The following is a 22899-nucleotide window of genomic DNA, read 5'->3' as shown; positions in this document are numbered from 1 at the left end:
CATATTTTAACATCTGAAACCAGGAGAGCCTTGGACCTGGCTGTAAGTCACGTATTGCAGGGAGAAGTTATTTTTCTCCTGCCAGTCACCTAGGGGCACTATGGATATGAGATAACTCTGAATTCTCGCCTCAGCATTGTTTTGTACAGTACTGGCAGCATGAATTCAGACTGAAAACCTGAATCAGTACTGGCTTACAGCTCAAATTCTCAGGGAAGTTCCTTTTTACTCCCTCCACTCAGTGCCAAGGTTGACAGTGGAAGTTTTTTTGCTGTCTTTTTCTGTGGGAAAGTCTATTTCCCATTTAAGTTTATATAAAGGTTGTAGCCTTTCAGTGTCCCAGCTTTTTAATGGGGCCCCTTTCTCCCCATCTTGGGTTGTTTTCTTTGTTCCTACAGTGGCACATAAAATTATGGTGTAACTTAAAACTGAAGCATCATGTAAATCAAATGAAACTGTGTCTCCTTAACATAATGATAAAAAGTAACAAGAATAATATTAAGCAAATAAAGAAGATAAAAATGAAGTTGTAAATACCTGTCATTTGTATACACTCTCAAAAGTCTTCTATCAAAATCACTTTCATATCTAAACCTCTCGTCCATTTCTTCACTTACTTCAGGATCTTGGCCTGGTCTATAATACTGTTTATCAAAAGCACGATCCTCATTAAACCTGTGAAATCTTCTATCTGGAATGTCAGTCTTGCTGACAAACCTCTGATGTTTTTTATTGGAAATGCCCACTTCTTCATTAGTTTTTTTAATGACTCTTCTATTATTCCTTAATTCAATTTCATCATCTAGTTTTCGGTATCTGTCCTCTTCTAGTCGTCTTTGGTTTAGAAGCTCTTCATATGCCTCTGAAGGAGTTAAGACATCTTTCCTAGGACCCTCTGAATTTTCCCAAGATGACTGCATTTGTGAAGGTAAATCAGGTTTAACCTGACTAATAGGTTTTTTACTTCTTTGATTCTTGTGCTGGCCAATTAAAAAAAAAAAGAAGAAAAAGATCTTAAAGAGATGCTATTTCTTAAAAGGCAATTAAACTCTCAAATGATCTTCATCTATTTACTGTCTCAACTCTAAAGCTTAATCACCCATAAGAAACATCTTATCTTTAGGAAAAAAACCTTCAAGGAAGTGTTATCCTTTAATAAAACTTAATAAATACCAAATAAATAGGTTACAGTAATATGGATAGATGGCTACAAAAAGAGAGGATAAACTATGCCAGGGAGATATTAGGCATATTTTGGCAGTTAAATATTGCTTCAAAATATTTCACATTAAATTCCTTCTCAACACAAAGAATATAGAAGGTAGTAAATTTTTTTGGCCCTAGTAACATCAACCACCCTTAAATTTGGGTTAAAAAAAAAAATATATATATATATATATATAAACACCACACACATTGCTAGAAATTGTCAATATAAAAAAATCATTTAAAAATAAACAAAGGTCACGTAAAACCAATCTCTAAAATTAAATCTCCTCCATGAAGTTAAAAAGTAGGGTAAGTTCGGGCTTCCCTGGTGGCACAGTGGATAAGAGTCCACCTGCCGATGCAGGGGACATGCGTTCGTGCCCTGGTCTGGGAAGATTCCACATGCCGCGGAGCGGCTAGCCCCGTGAGCCATGGCTGTTGAGCCTGCGCGTCCGGAGCCTGTGCTCCGCAACGGGAGAGGCCACAACAGTGAGAGGCGCACATACCGCAAAAAAAAAAAAAAAAAAAAAAAAGTGGGGTAAGTTCTTCAATATGAGATAAAACCATTTACAAAATTCAAAATTTAAATGTCCTGTGTTTGGTTCAATTTGGCTTAACTTTTTAAATATTTATATGAAAACTAAGTGAAATGTCTAATAATATAAAAATATTTTCAAGTAAGGACAAATATTCAACCTGTGGTGTTAAAGCTTTACTTTAAAAGCAAAACCTACCTCAGTACTCTTTCCTACCTGTCTGAACTTTTCCGTGGATTCTTCCTTATCCCTGAGAAATTGATTGTATTCTTTGTTGCGTTCAAGTTTCAACCTTTCCTTCAAATAGAAAACCAAAAGGCAACGTTAACTTCAACATCAGGAAAAAGTACCTAATGTCAAATCAGACTCATACAAATCAGAGATCTTACCCAGAATCAAGCTTTACTAATATTTTCAAGGACAGAAGTAGCTGTAAGGCACAGGAGAAGCAGGAAGAGGTCCGAGACCACCAATGCAATTCCCCACGTCCATTCTTGCCACATTAAAATAAGATTTACTACATGCTTAAGTCCAGATTAGCACATGAGGTCTCTAATACTAAGGGAGTGGCTTTGATTATGAAACACCTCCATTTTATATGCCAGTAGTTACCTGGCTTAGATGATACCTTCCTAGGAGCCATGCCCTGTAAGTCCCTGAATTCTAGGTTTGTTTACCAACATCAATCCTAGACAATCCAGGTGCACTCTTCCAAAAGCATTCGTAAATAAATCTCTCCCACTAGTAAGTATATGAATGCGTTTGCCAGGAGGTCTATCATTAGCATGTTTCCAAGATCTGACCAGGTTACTGTCCTACTTTCCTTCTCAGGGACATCTCTTGCCTCCAGTCCCCCACCCCACTCCTGAAAGACCTGCTTCTAACCATTTTTTTCCCAAGTTTAAGGAAATATCCTTGTTATATTTTAAACATAAAAAGGTAAAATATTATAACGTAAATGTTCTGTTGAAATACAAACATGTTGCATTAGTAAATGTTCTTAAGCCCTAATACCTTCAACATCATTGAAACAATCTAAAAAAAAAAAGTATTAAAAGAGCGAGGCTGTCTTTTGAAACTTAACTGTCCATTTGGCTTACATACTGTGTCATGACTGTGATCTAGCTTGGGAATTTGAGTCTCTACAAGAGGTGTACAGTGCTTAATCACTATGCCCTGTTCAGATTATGTACATGTATTTGTGATGGGAACACACATTCAAATAGCCCCAGATGTCACCTACATAAAAGCTCAGTATACTCTCTCATCCGCTCATCTCACTGATAATTGTGTCATATAGCATGAACTTTATAGCTTAGAAACCAATGCTGAAAAAAACCGAATTCTGAATATTCAGTTAATCATTATATTAAAGAAATATATCATATTACATGGCTACAAATGTAACATTCAAAAAATCTTGTTTCAACAGCACTGGAGACTCCACACATTTTGAAAAAATCAAGTACGGGATATGATGTAATCTTGTTTGCATTTAAATCAAGAGTTATGTTCTTTCATGATTTTGATGCCTCATAAAACTGCTACCAACAATTACTACTCCTATCGACCTACCTTGGCAGATAACCTCTCACCAATAGGAAGAGAAACTCCCAGAGAAGATGGATCTGTTTCACTCGTGGATAGAAAATTTTTCTGTATATGTACATATTAAAAAAAAATATTACCTAATTGCCTTTATAAAATGTTTCATAAATGTCTTTACATTCTATATTCTAAATTATTACATTATACAGACCAACAGAATGAAATGGAGATGAAAATAGAAACTACAAATGTATAGAGACTATACCAGAAGTAATTAGAAAAAAAAGAGAATTTTCTAATTTTCCTATAATTATATTAGTGGATATCTATTTAAATGCCAGAAGACATAAACTACAAACATTATTTCTCTATGTGCCTCTCCATTCTTGCTCATTAAGCATTTAGGTAACACAGTGTGGCGGACAGAGCATCAGACTAGGAATCCAAAGACCTGGGCTCTAAGACCAGCCCCAGCATTTCTCAGTTGTGCAACACTGAGCAAGTCACTTAACCTCCCTGACCCAGACTTTCTTCTTCTGTAAAATGAGAATGGTATCTGCTCTGCCTTACCAAAGCTGGTATAGGATCAAGGAGGATAAAGAAATGTAAAATCTCTTTGAACACTGTAAAACAAACACAAGGGATTTGTAAAAAATATACACAACCACCAACTTTCTGGTACTGTTCCTTAGTAGTCATATAATCTGGATAAGCTACTTAACTTCTCTGCCTCCGTTTCTTTGTAGAACAGGAGTAATGGCACCTACATCACTAGGTTATGAGGATTAAATCAATCAATACTTATTAACCTAATTTCATGTCTTTTATTTATTAATAAAACAAGCAATTACTGACTATCTAATACCTTCCAGTTACTTTTATAGGTAGTAGGGAGACAACCATAAACATACGTTCCCTATACTTAAGAGATTTAAAATTCAGTTGAAGAAACAAACATGGAAACAAATAACTACAATATAATGTACTACAATAGAGTTACATTCAAAACATTACAGGAACAAAGTAATTAATAAAACTGATTAATAAAGTTTCGTTAAATCTGAATTACAAATAAGTTGTGCTACAAAAGCTAATTTGAAAGTTAGTAATACAAAATTCTAAGCTTATTTGTCAAGAAAACAATATGTCACATGACTAGATCCCTGCGTCAGTTTGATCCCTATATACCAAAGTACACTGTAAACCTAGCCACTTTGTAGAGTTATACATGTACCAAAAAACACATTCAGAGTTCCAATCTTGGAAATACAGAGATACTGCATCCTTACTCCTTCATTAGGCAATTCCCCACTCCCAACATGGGTCCAGGACAATGTTTGTACTTTTCAATAAAATGAAAAAAATTAACAATAAGGACAATACAGTGAGTTTTTCAAAATGCTGAATTTTAATCATTCACTCATTAATTTAGTAAATATTGAGTGCCTAATATGTCTAAACTGTTTAATACATCTGGGACTCATCAGTGAACAAAAGATCTTGGCCTTCCTGAAGCTTACATTCCAGCAGCTGAAATTGACAAGAAATAATAAACATAATGAAGAGTAATTATACAGTATGTTAGAAGGTGGTAAGTGCTATGACCAAAAAATAAAAAAGTAAAAAGAATAAGCTACAGATATTACACGTTTCTAGGGAATGGGAGTAGGAAAACTGGAAATTTGCAGTTCCCTTTTAGACATGTTCCACACAAGATACCCACTAGATTTCTAAGTGAAAATGTCAAATAGGCACCAACTAGAAGACTTGGAGGTTCAGGAGAGAGGTCTGGGCTAGAAATATAAATTTACTGATTCAGTTTAAAAACTTCTCCTGAGTTCTTTGTGTGTTGTTAGATGGTCAAGTGTCTTTTATTCTAAAAACTAGAAAGAAGATGGTAGTTATTTGTTTTAATGGCTCTTCTTGGCAAAATTTTAAGATTTGATTACTTTTTAATTTAAATATCCATGCAAACCAAAAGTCTGGAAGCCACAAGAAATCCAGAAAGAATGGGACTTGTAAACTGTACATATTCCAGGGATCAAGGAAGCTACTGCAGCCACCTCCCCATGTCCTATGGAATTTTCTTTTTCCCTTGCTTTCCTCTCCACTCCCGCCTTCTCAGATGTCAACCAAAAACTGTCTCTGTCATATTAAGAAACGACTGTTCCTCTACCACAACCATATTCTTAACAATCCAACACCAAAAACTCCTTCACATCCCTTTGAATTTAAAGATTTGTGCTTCATAAAGGCAATTTCTTCTTATACCTCCCACTGCCATTCTTTTTTAAAATCTTGTATCTATAAAGTAATGTAAAACCCACAAGTGAAAATAGTAGCTGTCAGAGGAAAACTCCACCCAATAAGTAGCAGTAGGGAAGGGGAGAGGATAATGAGGCACAAGGCCAGGGAGGCAGGCTGGAACATGAAAGACTTCATGTGTCACAGCTAAGGAATTTGGATTTTTATCCTGAAGGCAGTGAGGAGACACTGAAGTATTTAAATCAGTAAGAACAGGATCATTCTGGAAAGTAGCATGGAGAATGCAATGAAAATCAGTGCAAGGAGATCAGTCAAAAATCTGGGACTTCCCTGCTGGTCCAGTGGCTAAGACTCCGCGCTCCCAGTGCAGGGACCCCAGGTTCAATCCCTGGTCAGGGAACTAGATCCCACATGCCACAACTAAGAGTTAGCATGCCACAATGAAGATCCCGCATGCTGCAACTAAGACTCAGCTCAGCCAAATAAATAAATAAATATTTTTTAAAAATCTATAGCAGTAATTTAAGACAATAACAGTGTCTAACATGAAGAACTAACTATCCAAAAGCAAATTTATCAAGCTCCTCACAAGCTGCTCAAGCAGATATAATGGTTCACAACTATCATACATATCAAGTTAAAAATCTACTGCCTTCTAATCTATCCTATTCTATCTACCTACATCATTATATCTTACTACTCTCAAAAAAAAAACATCTACTGTAACTCAGTCAGGCTGGTAAAGCTAATATGTCTCATGCATACACAACTAAAGTCTGCCCTCCAAGTCCTTCTTCATTCTACTACTCTCCATCTGAAAAGCTTCCTCTCCTCACCCTCTAAAATATTCACCCTCTAGAACATCCAAATTCTACCTACCCTATAATGTCTTACAAAATAACACCTTGAGCCCCTTCCTGATCATTTTATCTGTCTTGTTAAGAGTTACCACTTTCTGAATTGTATGAATGTTATCTCTACAACTAGATGCTAAGCCCCCTGAAGACAGGATTCATACCAGATTTATCTTCATAAGTGTTTAGAAAGTGTTGGTTGTATGATGAATGGATGTGTAAGATTCATTTTAAAAACAGTTTTATAAAACGTTTTCTTTGTTTTCCAATATAAATTTACAAATGTAATCCACAAGTTTGGGTGCAAAAATATTGAGTAATCCAGACTGACAGCACACAGTTCAAAAATATCTTAGAATATCCTGAATATTCCATTATTTTATTAATCTTAATATGATTAGCACAATTATAATTATTCTGAAGAACAAAAACTAGCATGCTGAAAACAAATGGACTTACAATAGCTGCTGAGTATTTCTAAAAGATGAATAAGAAAGCAACAAAAACAAATGCAAAGCAGGAATCAAAAAGAATACTTGATTGTATTAATGGAAACTTATAATCTACAGAATGTCATTTTGCTAAAAGCAAGAAACCAAAATGGTGCCATTCAAAAGTCTCTGAATCACAAATAAAGCTATTTTTCTTCTTAGTTTGAGTACAACAATATCATAAATGCAAATGATTACAAGCTACTCGATCTAAAACAAAACAAAACAATTAAAGGAGAGCATTTTGCAGGCAGCCCTACCTTTCTTTTTGCTTGTGTAATACCCTAGAGTCAAGGGAAACAAACCATTGGTAAAATGTATTCAAAGTCCTTTCTCTCTATGTACAAATCAGAATAAATAAGAGACCATTTATACATTTGGAATAAACATTATAAAGTAGAAAAAACTAAAGAATATCTTGGGATGACTAGAAACATCATGACTGTTTAGATACATTTATAGCCTAGTAAGTAAATTGCATTTTAAAACTTACAATAAGTGGCATGGACATATACACACTACTAAATGTAAAATAGCTAGCTAGTGGGAAGCAGCCACATAGCACAGAGAGATTAGCTCGGTGCTTTGTGACCACCTAGAGGGGTGGAATAGGGAGGGTGGGAGGGAGACACAAGAGGGAGGATATATGGGGATATATCTATATGTATAGCTGATTCACTTTGTTATAAAGCAGAAACTAACACACCATTGTAAAGCAATTATACTCCAATAAAGATGTTTAAAAATAAAAAAAACTTACAATAAATCATTAGTTTAGCTATTATATAATTTAACAAAATATACTTAAAACAAGAGTTCCACTAAGCAAATGGATTAAACTATAAAGTAAATAGATTAAACTATAAAGCAAAGACTTGTGGTTAAGGAAATATGCTGAAGGAAGTTTTATAAGCTTAGCTCATAGGAAAATAATTAGCAACTAGAACTCCACATGTCATATTAATACATGGCTGAGCAGAGGAGAGTAGTAGGAAATCATAACCGGGATATTTTAAACCATGACAACTTGACACAAAACATGAACAAAAAGAATTTACAATCTCATGTACAACTGGAACCCACTGCCCTACTTAAAAGGTCAAGAGTCTGTTATTCCATGGCACCAGTTCTCAGCACCGTTTTTTCTCTATCAATGTGTATGTGTATATGTATCACTTAACATTTGCTACAATACCCATTGCTAGATACCATTAAAAACCTAAAAATTAATGCATATGACTAAAACCTTAGGAAAACAAATTTAGGAGGTAAATTCTGAAGCATAAAACTAGTTAGTAGAACTCATTACCTGAGTAAGATAGCGTCTGTAATCTTGCCGCAATTCTTCTTTCAGTTTATGTTTCTTCCGTTCATAGTCTTCCCCAAGTGGTAAACTTAATCCATAATCAATTCCTAGAAAGAAAACAACTTCTTAAGCAATGTAGCTCATTTTCAACCCAATCTCAATTTTAATACAATCTCCTATAACAAAGCACAGTAGGAAGAAACACGGTCATGTTGATTCTGAGAGTTGGATCAGGATAATAAATTTTTCATTTGAAATGTTTCAATAGGTAATACATTCACATAATGGAAAATATCCCTCCCTCCCATGAACCCCTGCCACCCAGTTCTCCTGCCCAAAACAACCAACATTGCTGTGTCTGTGCTTCCTTCCAGAGACTTTTATATATCTGTAAAAAGATATCTTTCTATTACAGTGTGCGTGTGTTATATTTACTTCTTCCCCTTTAGATAAATGGTTCTGCATTGTTTGCCATCTTGCAAACAAAATTAGAGAAAAGCCAATTACCTTTACTTCTTCATTTAATTCTATTGAAATTTCTTTTAAAATACCTACAACCTTAATGTCTGTTTTTCAGTCTGTGAAAATTAATAATGTGATTTTTTAACTTATAAGGATATCCGTGTTATAATTTTTAAAATTTTACTGAAGTATACTTGATTTACAATGTTGTGTTAATTTCTGCTGTACAGCAAAGTGATTCGGTTATACATATATATACTTTTTCATATTCCTTTCCATTATGGTTTATCACAGGGTACTGAATACAACATGTTTGAAAAAAACTGTTAGAGCCTTGCATGGCTTAGGCTGAAATTTCCAAAAACTTTTAAAGTTAAGCCACCAATTCTGATTTCATATAAATGGATATTAACTTTTATTGTGATAAAACATACATGATATAAGATTTACCATTTTAACCATTTTCAAGCATACAATTCACTGGCATTAAGTACATTCAAAATGTGCAACTACCACCATTAACCATTTCCAGAGTTTTTTCATAATCCCAACAGAAACTCTGTAAAAGAATCTTAGTTTTTTTTAAGAAAAACTTCCATTTTGAGTAGGGTTTCCTTATTCAAGAGTTTAAAAATCAAATTATATTTTGGGGTGATGACAACAGTGATGGCTGCACAACTTGTAAATACACTGAAAACAACTGAATTGTACAATTTAAATGGGTAAAGTTTATGTTATATAAATTATATTTCAATAAAACTGTTAAAATCAAATTACATACTTTTAATTATTTTTAATAGTAAAATGTTATATCAAGAAGCACAGGTATCAGATGAGTATTTCGATTTGTGAAGCCCCTCTCGCTTTTTTTAGTCCCACTATGCAATACTATAGTATAAAATATTATTTCTGAACAAAATAAAAAGTTTCTTTAAAGAGTCAGCTACAAGAAATATAGATGAAACAACTGACTGTAGGTAACAAACCAATAAGGATATTACCATTTTTTGTGCCTTATTCCTCACAATGCAGCTAAATGATGGAAACTTATCATGACTGTGTCATATCACTGCTTTATTATATCACTAAAATATTTCAGGGGCAAAAATGCCAAAGTAGTATAAATATAAATGGATGTCTATTTTATACAATACTAAATTCCCCTTTCTACCATAAACACCTGAATTCTCTTCATAAACACTTTTGGCCTGCTTAACTCCTGATGACAGAGGGTATAACAGAGGATTCCTTAGAGACACCTCTCACTCATGCTCCCAACTCTCTTCCAAAAGAATCTAAAGCATTCCATATGGTTGGAACTTTAAATCATCCTAGAAAGGCATTCTTTCCTCACAAAGGAAATTTAAAAACCTTATTTTTAAAGATACAGAATTCAAGCCTAAAGAGAAAAATGGTTTGATTCTCACATTCAGAATGGAGTATCATATATGAAATTAAACTATAAAATCAATGAAGGCAAGGTCCATGTTTATTCAATTTTATAATTCCTGGCACACAACTTGTACTCAAAAAATGTTCACTGAATAAACGTGTAAAAGAATATATGAATGCATGCGTGAGTAAGAGGAAGAACAGAGAAAGAACACTATTCTTAGTATTTCATTTCTGCTTCTAGTGGTCTGATTGTATAGAAAAAGTAAGTGTAATAACTAGTAACCAGAGTTACGCATCTCTCGTTATACAGGATCACAGTGGATGCTCTATTGTGTCAAAGGGGAAAAGAAAACAATGCTACAAGGGTGATGCACCCTGCAACATGCTCAGCTTTCCTACTCGGCGGAACAAGTAATTTACAGCTTTTTAAGTCATGTATTTAAGGTGGCTTTTACTGCTGATTTTCAGCTCTGCTTGGTGGATTTATGCAGAAGAAAAGAAAGAAAAATCTGGTTCATTTTCACCTATAATTATCGTTCATACGAAGTTCAATTTTATTTATCATGAGTATTTGCTTTTTACTATTGATTCAAATAGTATTTGTAATAATTGTCTTAAAACACAGTAAGAATACATAATGCCTTCGGAATTATTTATAATTTTATTAATTGAAGGTTTAGGCAACAGAAAATACTAACTTTTTAATTCTTATTTTTGTCATTTGGTACCAATATTTTATGGTATTAGACGTAGGTCATAGAAATAAAATTAAGAACTATATGGAACAATTTAAATGTTCTGTTCAATGACATCCTAACTGACTTAATGAGCTGAGAAATATGGTGAGACTTACCTTTTCAGAGCAGTTGTCTTCTCATGGTTCTAGTGGCAAGTAAAGCATTAGTGTCATCTTAGGGTCATTTGAAGTGATGCCACTTCACCAAGAACAACATCAGTGACTCTAAGTTAACATTATGTTTCAGAACTACAGCGATTAGAAGTATTTGGTTTCCATAGTGGCTGTGGGTTAAATATTTAAAACTACAGTGTATAATCTTTTTAAAATTAATTTACCTTCTAACATAGCACTCATAATAAATAGTTTACAAATTACCATGAAACAGTTTCTTCTTTTCATTATTATATTACCATGATAAAGTATTAAGTAAAAATAATCAAAGGACAAAATATAGGAAATAATAATAAGCCTTTCCCTAAGCAGGTGACTTAACAGATGCAGCTACTTTGAGGAGAACATTGTACTCAAACTTCAGCTATAAAGACATTATTACAAAGGATCCATTTGACTTGTACAAACTGAAGCAAAGAGGTAGAATGTCTGGGATTTAGTTTGTAATAAGAGAAAGCTAAGACTAGATATGCTACAAGGAATGACAATTAAAAGTACAACTAAAAATCAGTAAAAACAACAATTTCCTTTTGTCTATTTTCCAAAATCTTTATATTAACTGTAATTTTTTAGCTTAGTCTCAACTCTAGAGTGACTCTGCAATGGGAAATTCTGCTGTTGCTTCTTTTCTGATACTATTTTTTTAATCTTTTTCTGGTATTTTTTAAAAATTACAACAATGTAATTTTCCTTCCTTATAATTCTTTCTTTTCCAAGTCTCCATGAGCATAATTGTATTTAAAATGAATTTTTAAAAATCATACCAAATAATTTCTAGTAACAAGAATAAAATCTTTTTTCTTACTTAGATAATTTGTCATTTTTTGCTTGCAGATTTACAAAACATGACTTCAGAGCATGAAAGCTAAAATAAATCTAGTGCATTCTGGAGGCTGGAGGGTTGATCAATGGCATTTTGATATGAGTGAGAGATATTGCCTAGAAACGGTGGATGGATTAAAAAATACCTAGGGAATACAAACGTTAAAGATGGATTTTGTAGTCCAAAGTTTAGAGGTGAGGGAGCTAAAAAGGAACCAGAAAAAAAAAAAAAAAGACTGAAAAGGATTGTGTTGGTAGTCTTCAAAGCCATCCCCAGGCTTGGTGATTTGATAGGACTCACAGGACACAGAAGTCATTATACTCACAATTATGGCTTATTACCATGAAAGATTATAGAGCAAAATTAACAAAGGGAAAAGGTACATGGGGCGAAGTCCAGAGGAAACTAGGTGCAAACTTCCAAGAGTTCTTCCCCAGTGGAATCACACAGGACACGCTTAATTCCTGCAGCAACAAGTTGTGACAACACACGTGAAGTGTTGTTTACCAGGGAAGCTCATTACTCAGTGCCCAAGGTTTTTAATGGGAGCTGGTCACCTAGGCACCCTCTTCCTAGTACGGACCAAAATTCCAGACTCTGCAGACAGAAAGCAGGTATTCTGCATAAACCATGTGGTTTGTACAAACAGTTTAGGCACAATGAGCCACTCTTTCTATAGGTGTAGGAAACGATTTACAAGCTAAGTTCCAGACAGTAGCCAACAGCCAGCCTGTAGTGGAAACCTTAGCAGCAGACAGTAGCTGCTCCAGGTCTCTCAACAGATGCATTAAGTTGCTTTTTAGTCTCAAGAGGTCATGGTCACATCCCTATACTATACGTCACAAAAGTGGTATCTTCAAACGCACAACACGACCTATGCTACCATATACAGAAAGAGAAGAGAGGGCTATATACATGTGTGCACAGTATAGTCATAAAACTGTACACAAGAAACTGCTTAACAAGAGAGAATAGAGGACAAGGTTGGGAGGATCACCAATTCTCAGGCTATATACTTCTCTGTTCTTTGTAATTTTTTACCATGTTCATGTTTTCTTTTATTTCTTTAATGGAAAATACAGGGGGAAAAACCCCAAATACAGTAATGCTCTCATCCTTGTCACTGAGCCAGGAACTACATTTCAAAAGCACTGCAGAAAATCTATGAATGTTGGGTCAAAATATATTTATGTATGAAAAAATGTTGGAAGTATTAACTGCATTATTTCATTTATTAAAAATGTCTTCCAGGATATAACACATCAAAATCAAAGGAATAATGCTCAACCAGTCTAAGGGAAAATGTTCAACTTCTCTAAAGAAGAGAAAGGATTAGGAGATGATCTTTAACTGAGGTATGATTGAACTAAACTTAAAAGATTAATGTAAGCATTTCTCTTCAATAATTGTTATTAAACATGAAAATGAGCTAAGTAAGAGACGTCTAAGAATTTTTTAAATAAAAGAACCACAAATATTATGCCTAGAAATGATTTAGAGAGATGGAAGATATCATTTGCTTTTACAGATCATTTTCAGCTGATTCTTTCATAATTTCATTAAATCTCAGTTATTCTAACAAACTCCTTATCAAGGACACCATTTCATCAGCTTATACGGACTAAACCACGTACATGCTGTATATAATAAAGAATCTGGCTAGCCTCTGTCTCTGGTTTCTGGGAGGTAACTTCTAAATTCCTGGAACTTTCTGAGTGATGAGAGTGTCTTTGTTACTCATGATAGGTCCCCAGAACATACCTCTTAGTTGATACTAATAAGGTGACTCACAAGCCCCTAGATAGTTTATGCCAAAGAGATGACACAAGTGGGGACTGGTCACACCAAAAAGATCAAACATGTAATTGGAGGGTTGGACCTCTGACTCATGTGACATCAGCCTGACCTCAGGAAAGTAGAAGGTCTGGAGACTGAGACATATGGACAATGATTCAATCATTCATATGCCCACACAATGAAACTCCAGTAAAAATTCTGGGCACCAAAGCTCAGGTGAACATCGTGGTTGGCAATACTCTATACTGTCACATACTGATGTGCTAGGAGGGTGACAGATCCCTGAGGCTGATAGAAGCTTCATATTTGGACGCTGCCAGACCAGGCCCTATGTATCTCCCCCTTTGGCTGGCTGATTTGTATCCTTTTGCTATAATAAAACTGTAATAATAAGTATAGCACTTTCCTGAGCTCTGAGAGTCATTCTAGTGAGTTATCAAACTTGAGGAGGTGGTGGAAACAGCTGGTCAGAAGTGAGGATGGGGACTTCCCTGGTGGTCCAGTGGTTAAGAATCTGCCTTCCAATGCAGGGGATGCGAGTTTGATCCCTGGACAGGGAACTAAGATCCCACAGGCTGCAGGGCAACTAAGCCTGCGCACTGCAACCTACTGAGCTCACACACTCTGGAGCCCACACACCACAACTACAGAGATCATGCGCCACAACTAGAGCCCACACACCACAACTACTGAGCCTGCGCGCTCTGAAGCCAGCACGCCACAACTAGAGAGAAGCCCACACACCGCAACAAAAGATCCCATGTGCCACAAGGAAGATCCTGCGTGTGGCAACTAAGACCTAATCCAGCCAAAAAATTAAATAAATAAATAAGGAGTGAGGGTGGCCTGTGGACCCCAAACTTGCAGCTGGTATCTGAAGTAAGAGAAGTCTTGGAGATTAAGACTTGTAGAAGTCTTAATCTGTGAAGTCTGGTCTAAATCTGGGTAGTTGGTGTCAGAAGTCATTGTAATGCTCCTCAAATCCTTTTATGAGAGGTGTTATATAAATGTTGGAAGAAGGAGCCGCAGTGGATAAGCATTATCCATGAATATCATCATCTAACAGAAATGAATTTACAAAACCATAAAAATGTAGTGGTACATGACAGCTGTACCACTGACGGGACAGCTGTACAATGAACTATTAATAGACTGTCTTCATTGGCTAAAACAAACATTGCCAGTTTATATATTACTGATAGCTACTATGCTTAATTACTCAAAGTACGGTATCACAGAGCTTTAATTCAATATATAATTTTAGACCAGTTTGTTTTTTAGACCAGCTTGTTTTATAATTCCTAGGTGAGACCACTTAAGGAAAACTCTCTGTTGCCCAATTATTTTACATTTTTCCTAATGTCAAAAATTAACTATTTGGCCTAATCTGAAGGCCACAATTATTCACACAAGAAATCAGTAACTGAAGGCTAATAAGATACAAAATTAGACAAATTATATATTATTCTTTAGTAAGATTCAATGTGCATCAAAAATAATTATTACTTCAGTTGGCAATAAAAGAAACAATCCATAAAAATTAAATTCTACACACCTAACAGAACTGTTTATTTTTGCAATGGGGACCTTCATTCATTCATTCAAAATATCTTCTCTAAGCACCAAAATGCCAGACACTGTGTTAAGCAATGAATAGACAATGGCAGGAAAACTGGTGTGCCATTGCGGTAAAACAGAGAGCTGAACAAGTTCAAAACTTTCCTTCAAGGGGAGAGCCAATGTCACAGGAGCACAAGGCAGGAACAGCCACCATAATCTGGTAAAAGTAATAAAAGAGTAAAATTATCATACAGGAAACAAGAAGCCATTGAAGGGTTTGAAGCAGGGACTAACATGATCAGATTTGGTTTTTGGAAGGATATCAACAGGCAGTGCAGAGATTTAGTACAGGAGGCTAGACTGTAAAACAAAAAGAACACTAGAAAAAAATGCCAGTGAAAGACAGTGGAGGCCTACATAAAATAACCTCTGTGGAATTAGAGAACAGTAAACTTATTTGAGGTTCAGGTGTTAGAATCAGCTGAACTACATAATTATTTGCTATGGGATACAAAAAGGAAGAGAGGAGCCGAGGATGACCAAGCAGCCAGCTCAGTAAAAGTTTGAGAGGAGTAAAGTTCATTTTGCACATGTTGATTCTAAGCTCACAACATCCAAGGACAGATATTAAAATATTAGATATATGGGTCTGGAGTTCATAAAAGCAATGGGAACTAGGGATAGAGATTTAGGAATAGTGAACGCACTGATGAAATAAAGCCCTGTGAGTGAATGAGTCATTCAGGAAGTATATGAAATGAAAAGGAGGCCTAGGATAGAGCCCTAAGGGATACCAATTAAGGAAGAGGGAGAAGTCACTGACTGTAAGTTGGACTTTAAACTCTCCATCATTTGTGAATGTAATAGTCAAAGAATAATTTTTAATATAATTCTTAAAAATCAAAAACCTAGTTTAAAAAAATGTGAAAGAAGTCAGGAAATTAAAATTTATTATCCACCAATTATGTGCCAGTCATCTTTTCATATGTATTCAATTATTGCCACAATAACCTTTTAAGATAGATGCAATTCTTAAGATGAGGAAACAAAGAGCTTAAATAACTTGTGCCGGGTTGCAAAGGCATGAGAGCCGCAGTCCAAAGCAACCTGTAACTCCAGAATTTCAGTCATTCTGTCTGACCTTAGTGCTTGAGAGAACGTACTATCAAACTTTTAAATACATTACCTGTTGGAATAATTAAATTTTTCAATCCATAAAAATTTAGGGCTAGAAGATAATCCAACTTCTTTATGTTACAGATAAAGAAACTGAGTGCCTTAGAGATTAAGGCACTTAACCAAAATATAATGCTTAAATTCACTAAACCTGTATATTGGCCAATAATTTGTAACAGACTCAGAATAGAAAGCATTATCTATATATGAGATACTAAAAGTATGGCATTCACTTTCAGCTGTTTTTCTAGTAGAGACAGAGAGCCCACTATCTGCTCAGTTTCTTGGCCAACATCCCCTTGTATTCCCAGTGGAATACAAATGCAAAGCAGCTAACAATTTAGGAGTAAACCCATGGCCATGAAAAATCATCCACATGAGAACAATGCTTTAACCAAATGCAACTCATCATATTTGACTTCCATTATGTGAAAGTTTCAGTCGTCATCAGTAATTCACAAGATACACTTTTAAAATATTCATACATTTTCTTTAAAAAAAAATGTACACCTACCAACAAGCCAAAATGAGGTAAAGTTTCCCAAATATTTTCATGCCAAACCATAACCAAAGACTCAATATAGCTAAATATTAACTTATTTACAATTCTAATATAGTTATCAATAGTATTTTGTATCCCTTAAGCATATGTCTTTGATTTTTAAATAAAAACTAGTCCACCACATTTATTCCACAATTAATACACTTTCTCTCTCACACACACATTCCATTCAAAATTTTCAATTTTGATACATACTTATTGCTATGATTTCTATAAATCATAACCAAGACAATAGCAGTTAAAATGGGAAGAAGGTTCTCAGTATACGTTATATTTCATATGTAGACCATACTGTCACATGTAAGATTCCAGAAAGGAAAGAGTTATTTACTAGGATTCCAAATTTACCTTTTTTTCTGACAAGACAAAGCTCTTTCATGACAGCTGGATAAGAATATCTTAAAATCAGTTTAGCACACCTAATGACATACCTAAGGAACCCTTGGTCTGTTGACTGTTTGGTGGTATGTTTTCCTTAGCCATGGAGATTAATATTTTACTGTTTTCAGAAAGCTTCTCTGATGATGTTCCCTGAAAGAGACATAATATTTACAAAATCAGAGGGGGAAAAACCCACAAAATTTACAATTCATCTCAGTACTTTTATTAAACAACTTGATGAAATTACATGGTACACCATAGAAGAGATTTAAATGTAAGGTTTGAGGAGTTAACCAAAGGTATTTAATATTGCAATGTTCTATTATTTAGCTCACTGACTTATTAACAAATACTCACTGAGTTTCTGAAACAGGCACTGTCCTGGGCATCAAAAACATATGAGTGAAAAAAATACAACAGAATCTCTGCCATCACAGAGCTTATAAACTACTGTGGCGACAAACAATAAACATAATATGTAATTAGATTATGTTATATGTAGTGAGTGATACAGAGGAGCAATAGAAAGAAACAGAACAGTGTGAGGAGTCCCAGAAATGATGAGGGAGGGAGTGCAAGGCCTGAGTGAGAGGGTGATACTTGACCTAAGACTTAAAGATTATTACCTATCTACTATAATATTAGAAATTATAATAAAGCTGTACACTGTCAGTTAGTCCTAAGTACTGGAGAGTGGTCAAGAGCATAAACTGTGGAGCTGAACACATAAAGGTTCCAATCTTGAATCCACTACTGTGTGTACCTGGACAAATTACTTAACCCTTTTAAGCCTCACTTACTGGATCTGTAAAACAACAAAAATTCAGCCTACTTCACTGGGATTTTATGATTAAATGATGTAATACATGTGAAGTCCTTGGCACAGCTCCTTGTAAAAGGCAGATATTACAGAAGGAAAGCAAACTTGTGCGACGGTGTAGAGAACAAGCACTGGATTCAGGCTGCCAGGGATCAAAGCCTAGTTCTACTAACTCTGTCACCTAAGTCTCATTACTTAACGTCACCATGCCTCAGTTTACTCATTTGGAAAATGACAATAATAACTACTTATCTCATAGATTCATGCAAAGTATCAATGTAACCTCTAAAGACTATGCCTCATCCATAGTTAGCCCATGATAAATATTAGCTATATGGGTAAAATTCCTATATAATTAGGGTGTCCATATTTTTTATCATTTCAATCAGGATAACTTTGTCCAGGACAAATGCTTAAACCAGATGACACACTGGGACAACAAGCAAAGCAGAACTGTCTTGCGCAAGCCAATATATACGGTTACTCTAATTAGGATGGACCATATGGCACAGATTAATCTACATTCTATACCTTATTACATACACTGAGCCCATGACAGAAAGTGCCACATCTGTCTAGATTAGTGCTATATTCTCAGAGCCCAGCACAGTCTCAATAACTATCAAATGTAGGAAAGCTTTTTCAGACACTGCTTTCAGAAACTTTTTAACAAATGTATATTCTGAAAAATACACACAAAAAAACTATTCTAATAAATGTACTTTTGTAGATTTCAAAAATGTTTAAGATACTGACTCATTAAAAAATTGAATTACCTTCATTTCCATGTAAGGTGGATCACTTTCCAATTCTGTTTTGTCTCTGGCCAATTTGGCTTTTCGCTCTTCAATAAATTCATCCAAATTATCAGTCATGTTGCAGATACTAAAAAAAAAATTTTTTTAATAAATTTTTTAAAACCCTTCAGTGAACAAACATAGCTGTAACAGAATATCTTTAGGCTAATTATTAACACACAGGCTTAGTCTACATTTAGTATTCAATCTCAGTTATCAAATTGAGAACTTCAAACAAGCTTGAATGAAATTTGCCTACCTGCTTTCAATCCCAACTCCCCCCAAAACCTACAACCTACTTTAAAATATCAGAAAAGAAATAAAAAAGAAAATGAACCATCACCACCATCCACACATATACACAAAAAAATCCCTGAAGTCAAAGCACTTTTTTTTAAAGTTTCTTTTACTATTTGGAGGTAATTTTGAACTTACAAAAATGTTACAATATGAATAGTATAAAGAACACCTGCATACTCCTTATCCATTCCCTATTGCTAAGATTTTGCAACACTTGCTTTACCTTTGTGAACACAAGTTTGTTCTCTTTACACAATTTTTTCTAAGGTCATTCAGAGGGTGAATTACATATATCCTAGTCCTTTACCCCTAAACGTTTCAGTGTGTATTAAGAATTATTCTCAGGGGCTTCCCTGGTGGCACAGTGGTTGAGAGTCCGCCTGCCAATGCAGGGGACACGGTTCGTGCCCTGGTCCGGGAAGATCCCAAATGCCGCAGAGCGACTGGGCCCGTAAGCCATGGCCGCTGAGCCTGCGCGTCCGGAGCCTGCGCTCCACAACAGGAGAGGCCCGCGTACAGCAAAAAAAAAAAAAAAGAATTATTCTCGGGCTTCCCTGGTGGTGCAGTGGTTAAGGATCCGACAGCCAATGCAGGGGACACGGGTTCGAGCCCTGGTGCGGGAAGTCATTCCACATGCTGCAGAGCAACTAAGCCCGTGAACTACAACTACTGAGCCTGCCCTCTAGGGCCTGCGAGCCACAACTACTGAGCCCACGTGCCACAACTACTGAAGCCCGTGTGCCTAGAGTCCCGTACTCCACAACAAGAGAAGCCACCACAATGAGAAGCCTGCACGCTGCAACGAAGAGTAGCCCCTGCTCGCTGCAACTAGAGAAAGCCCGCGCACAGCAACAAAGACCCAATGCAGCCAAAAATAAATACGTTTAAAAAAATTAAAAATTTTAAAAAAAGATTATTCTCTGACATAAACTCAATGTATTTCTCAACTTCAGTAACATTGATTTTTTAATCTACTGTCCATGTTCCAGTGTTGTCACCTGACCTAATAGTGTCCTCTACAGCATATTTTTCTCTCTCTCCAGTTCAGGATCCAGTCTAGATTGGGTACAGCATTTCATTGTTACGTCTCTTTAGCCTTCTTTAATTTGGAACATTTCTACACCCTTACTTTGTCTTTTATGACACTAATATTTTTTGATACCGCCCACCGACCACCCACTCTTTTTAATAGAACAGTCCTATTTGCAGTCTGCCTGATGTTTCTTCACAAGTAAATTCAGGTTATGCATTATCAGAAGAAATATTACATAGGTGGTGATGTGTCCTAAAGGTGTCAACAATTAGAGACACATGTCCACCTGCTCTTTACTAGTGATGTTATTTTTTATCACATGGTGGTCAAGACTGATTTCTGCATTACTGTTTCCTTGTAACTAATAAGTGGTCTATAAAAAGATATTTTTAGGCCATGCAAATATCCTGCTCCTGATGAAAATTTCCAAGATTTAGCATCAATTGGTGATTCTTTATTGATCGAATCTTTGATTCTAGATGCCTGCAAAATGCTGACTTTCCAATTCCACCACTCCCTCCATATATATTTACAAGTTGGCACTAATCATTCTATTCCAAAGAGCCCTTCCTTTGTCCATATTTATTTTCAGCTTATTATTAGTAAGAACTCATGAATTATTTCTTTTCAGTAAGTCTTGGATTTTTAAAATCGTAAGTTGTTTATTTATTTTTTTGTGTGTGGTACGTGGGCCTCTCACTGTTGTGGCCTCTCCCATTGCGGAGCACAGGCTCCGGACGCGCAGGCTCAGTGGCCATGGCTCACGGGCCCAGCTGCTCTGTGGCATGTGGGATCTTCCCAGACCGGGGCACGAACTCGTGTCCCCTGCATCGGCAGGCGGACTCTCAACCACTGCGCCATCAGGGAAGCCCCAAGTTGTTGATTTTTTGAGGAACAACTTATATGCCATAAAATTCACCCATTTTAGTGAAAGGTTCCATAAGTTTTAGTAAATTCATACAGTTGTACAATTATTACCACAAGCATACTTCCATCACCCAAAAAAGTTCTCTCATGCTCCTTTGTAGTCCAGCTTCACTCCCACCCCTGGCTCAGGCACTGTAAGATGTTTTCTGTCTCTGTAATTTTGCCTAATCTGGAAATTTAATATAAATGGATCATATAAGATGTAGTCTTTTATGTTGGCTTCTTTAACTTAATGTAATGTTTCCAAGATTCATCCCTGTATTGTATCTATCAGTAAGTAGTTGTTTTTTATTGCTAAATAGTATTCAATTATATGGAAATATCATATTTTGTTTATTATTCATACATTGCTAGACATTTGAGTTGCTTCTATTTTGGGGCTTATTTAAGAATAATGCTGCTATTGGGGCTTCCCTGGTGGCGCAGTGGTTAAGAATCCACCTGCCAATGCAGGGGACACGGGTTCAAGCCCTGGTGTGGGAAGATCCCACATGCCACAGAGCAACTAAGCCTGTGCGCCACAACTACTGAGCCTGCACTCTAGAGCCTGCGAGCCACAACTACTGAGCCCACGTGACACAACTAGTGAAGCCTGCGCGCCTAAAGCCCGCGCTCCACAACAAGAGAAGCCACCGCAATGAGAAGCCCATGCACGGCAACAAAGAGTAGGCTCCGCTCACTGAAACTAGAGAAAGCCCACGCACAACAACCAAGACCCAACGCAGCCAAAAATAAATAAATTTTTTTTAAATAATAATACTGCTATGAACATCTATGCAGAGGCTTCTGTGTGTTTTCAATTCTCTTTGATAGATACCTAGGAATGGAATTGCTGAGTTATCTGTAACTCTGTTTAACGCTGTGAGAAACTGCCAAACTGTTCCTCTCATTCCAACCAGCAGCGTATGAGGATTGTAATTTCTATACATCCTCACTAATGCTTGGTATATTCAGTCTTTTTATAGCCATTCTATCGGGTATATAGAAGTATCTCATTGTGGTTTTAATTTGCATTTCTCTAATGACTATGATGTTTAGCATCTTTTCATGTTGTTATTCATATATCCATATATATAACCATTGGCACAAAGTCTTCAAATCTTCTGCCCATTTTTAAAACTGTTTTCTTATTGAGATGTAAAAAAAAATTTTATGTACACTGGATACAAGTCCTTCATCAAACATGTTTTGTAAATATTTTCTCCAAGTCTGTGGTTTGTTTTAAAATTTTCTTAATAATGTCTTTTTTTAATACTTTATTTTTTAGAGCAGGTTTAGCTTCACATCAAAACTGAGCATATGGTACAGGTTTCCCATATATCCGCTGCCCTGACTCATGCATAGTCTCCCCCATTATCAATATCCTCCATCAGAATGGCACATGTTACAACTGATGAACCTACATTGTCACATCATTATCACCTTAAGTCCACAGTTTAAATCAGGGTTCACTCTTGGTGTTGAACATTCTATGGGTCTGGACACACGTACGCTACGTATCCACCTTTACTATATCATATAGAGTTGTTTCACTGCCCTGAAAGTACTCTGTGTTCCACCTATTCACTCCTCCCTCCCCTCTAATCTCTGGCAATCACTGACCTTTTTAATGTCTCCATAGTTTTGCCTTTTCCAGAATGTCATATGGTTGTAACCATACAGTATATAGCCTATTCAGATTGGCTTATTTCACTTACACGTACTACTAAGGTTTCTCATTGTCTTTTCATGGCTTGCTAGTTCATTT

The 22899-nt window shown here is 35.8% G+C and overlaps 1 protein-coding gene across 1 annotated transcript in view; it reads right to left on the bottom strand.

The window, feature by feature from the left end:
* Nucleotides 1–22899, bottom strand: part of CSPP1 (centrosome and spindle pole associated protein 1) — a 108525-nt gene that overhangs the window by 80038 nt on the left and 5588 nt on the right. Inside the window, exons 2-7 of the mRNA XM_060128454.1 lie at nt 18872–18980; nt 17326–17425; nt 8213–8316; nt 3321–3401; nt 1962–2042; nt 538–980 (exon numbers count right to left, since the gene is read on the bottom strand). Coding sequence (XP_059984437.1) covers nt 538–980; nt 1962–2042; nt 3321–3401; nt 8213–8316; nt 17326–17425; nt 18872–18970 — 908 coding nt within the window. The 5' untranslated portion in view covers nt 18971–18980. The remainder of the gene's footprint in view (nt 1–537; nt 981–1961; nt 2043–3320; nt 3402–8212; nt 8317–17325; nt 17426–18871; nt 18981–22899) is intronic.

The sequence above is a fragment of the Lagenorhynchus albirostris genome, chromosome 17 (genome assembly GCF_949774975.1).
Source record: "Lagenorhynchus albirostris chromosome 17, mLagAlb1.1, whole genome shotgun sequence".
Classification (NCBI taxonomy): domain Eukaryota; kingdom Metazoa; phylum Chordata; class Mammalia; order Artiodactyla; family Delphinidae; genus Lagenorhynchus; species Lagenorhynchus albirostris.
The sequence above is the reverse complement of the archived record's forward strand: the minus strand, read 5'-3'. Positions and strand labels throughout refer to the sequence as shown.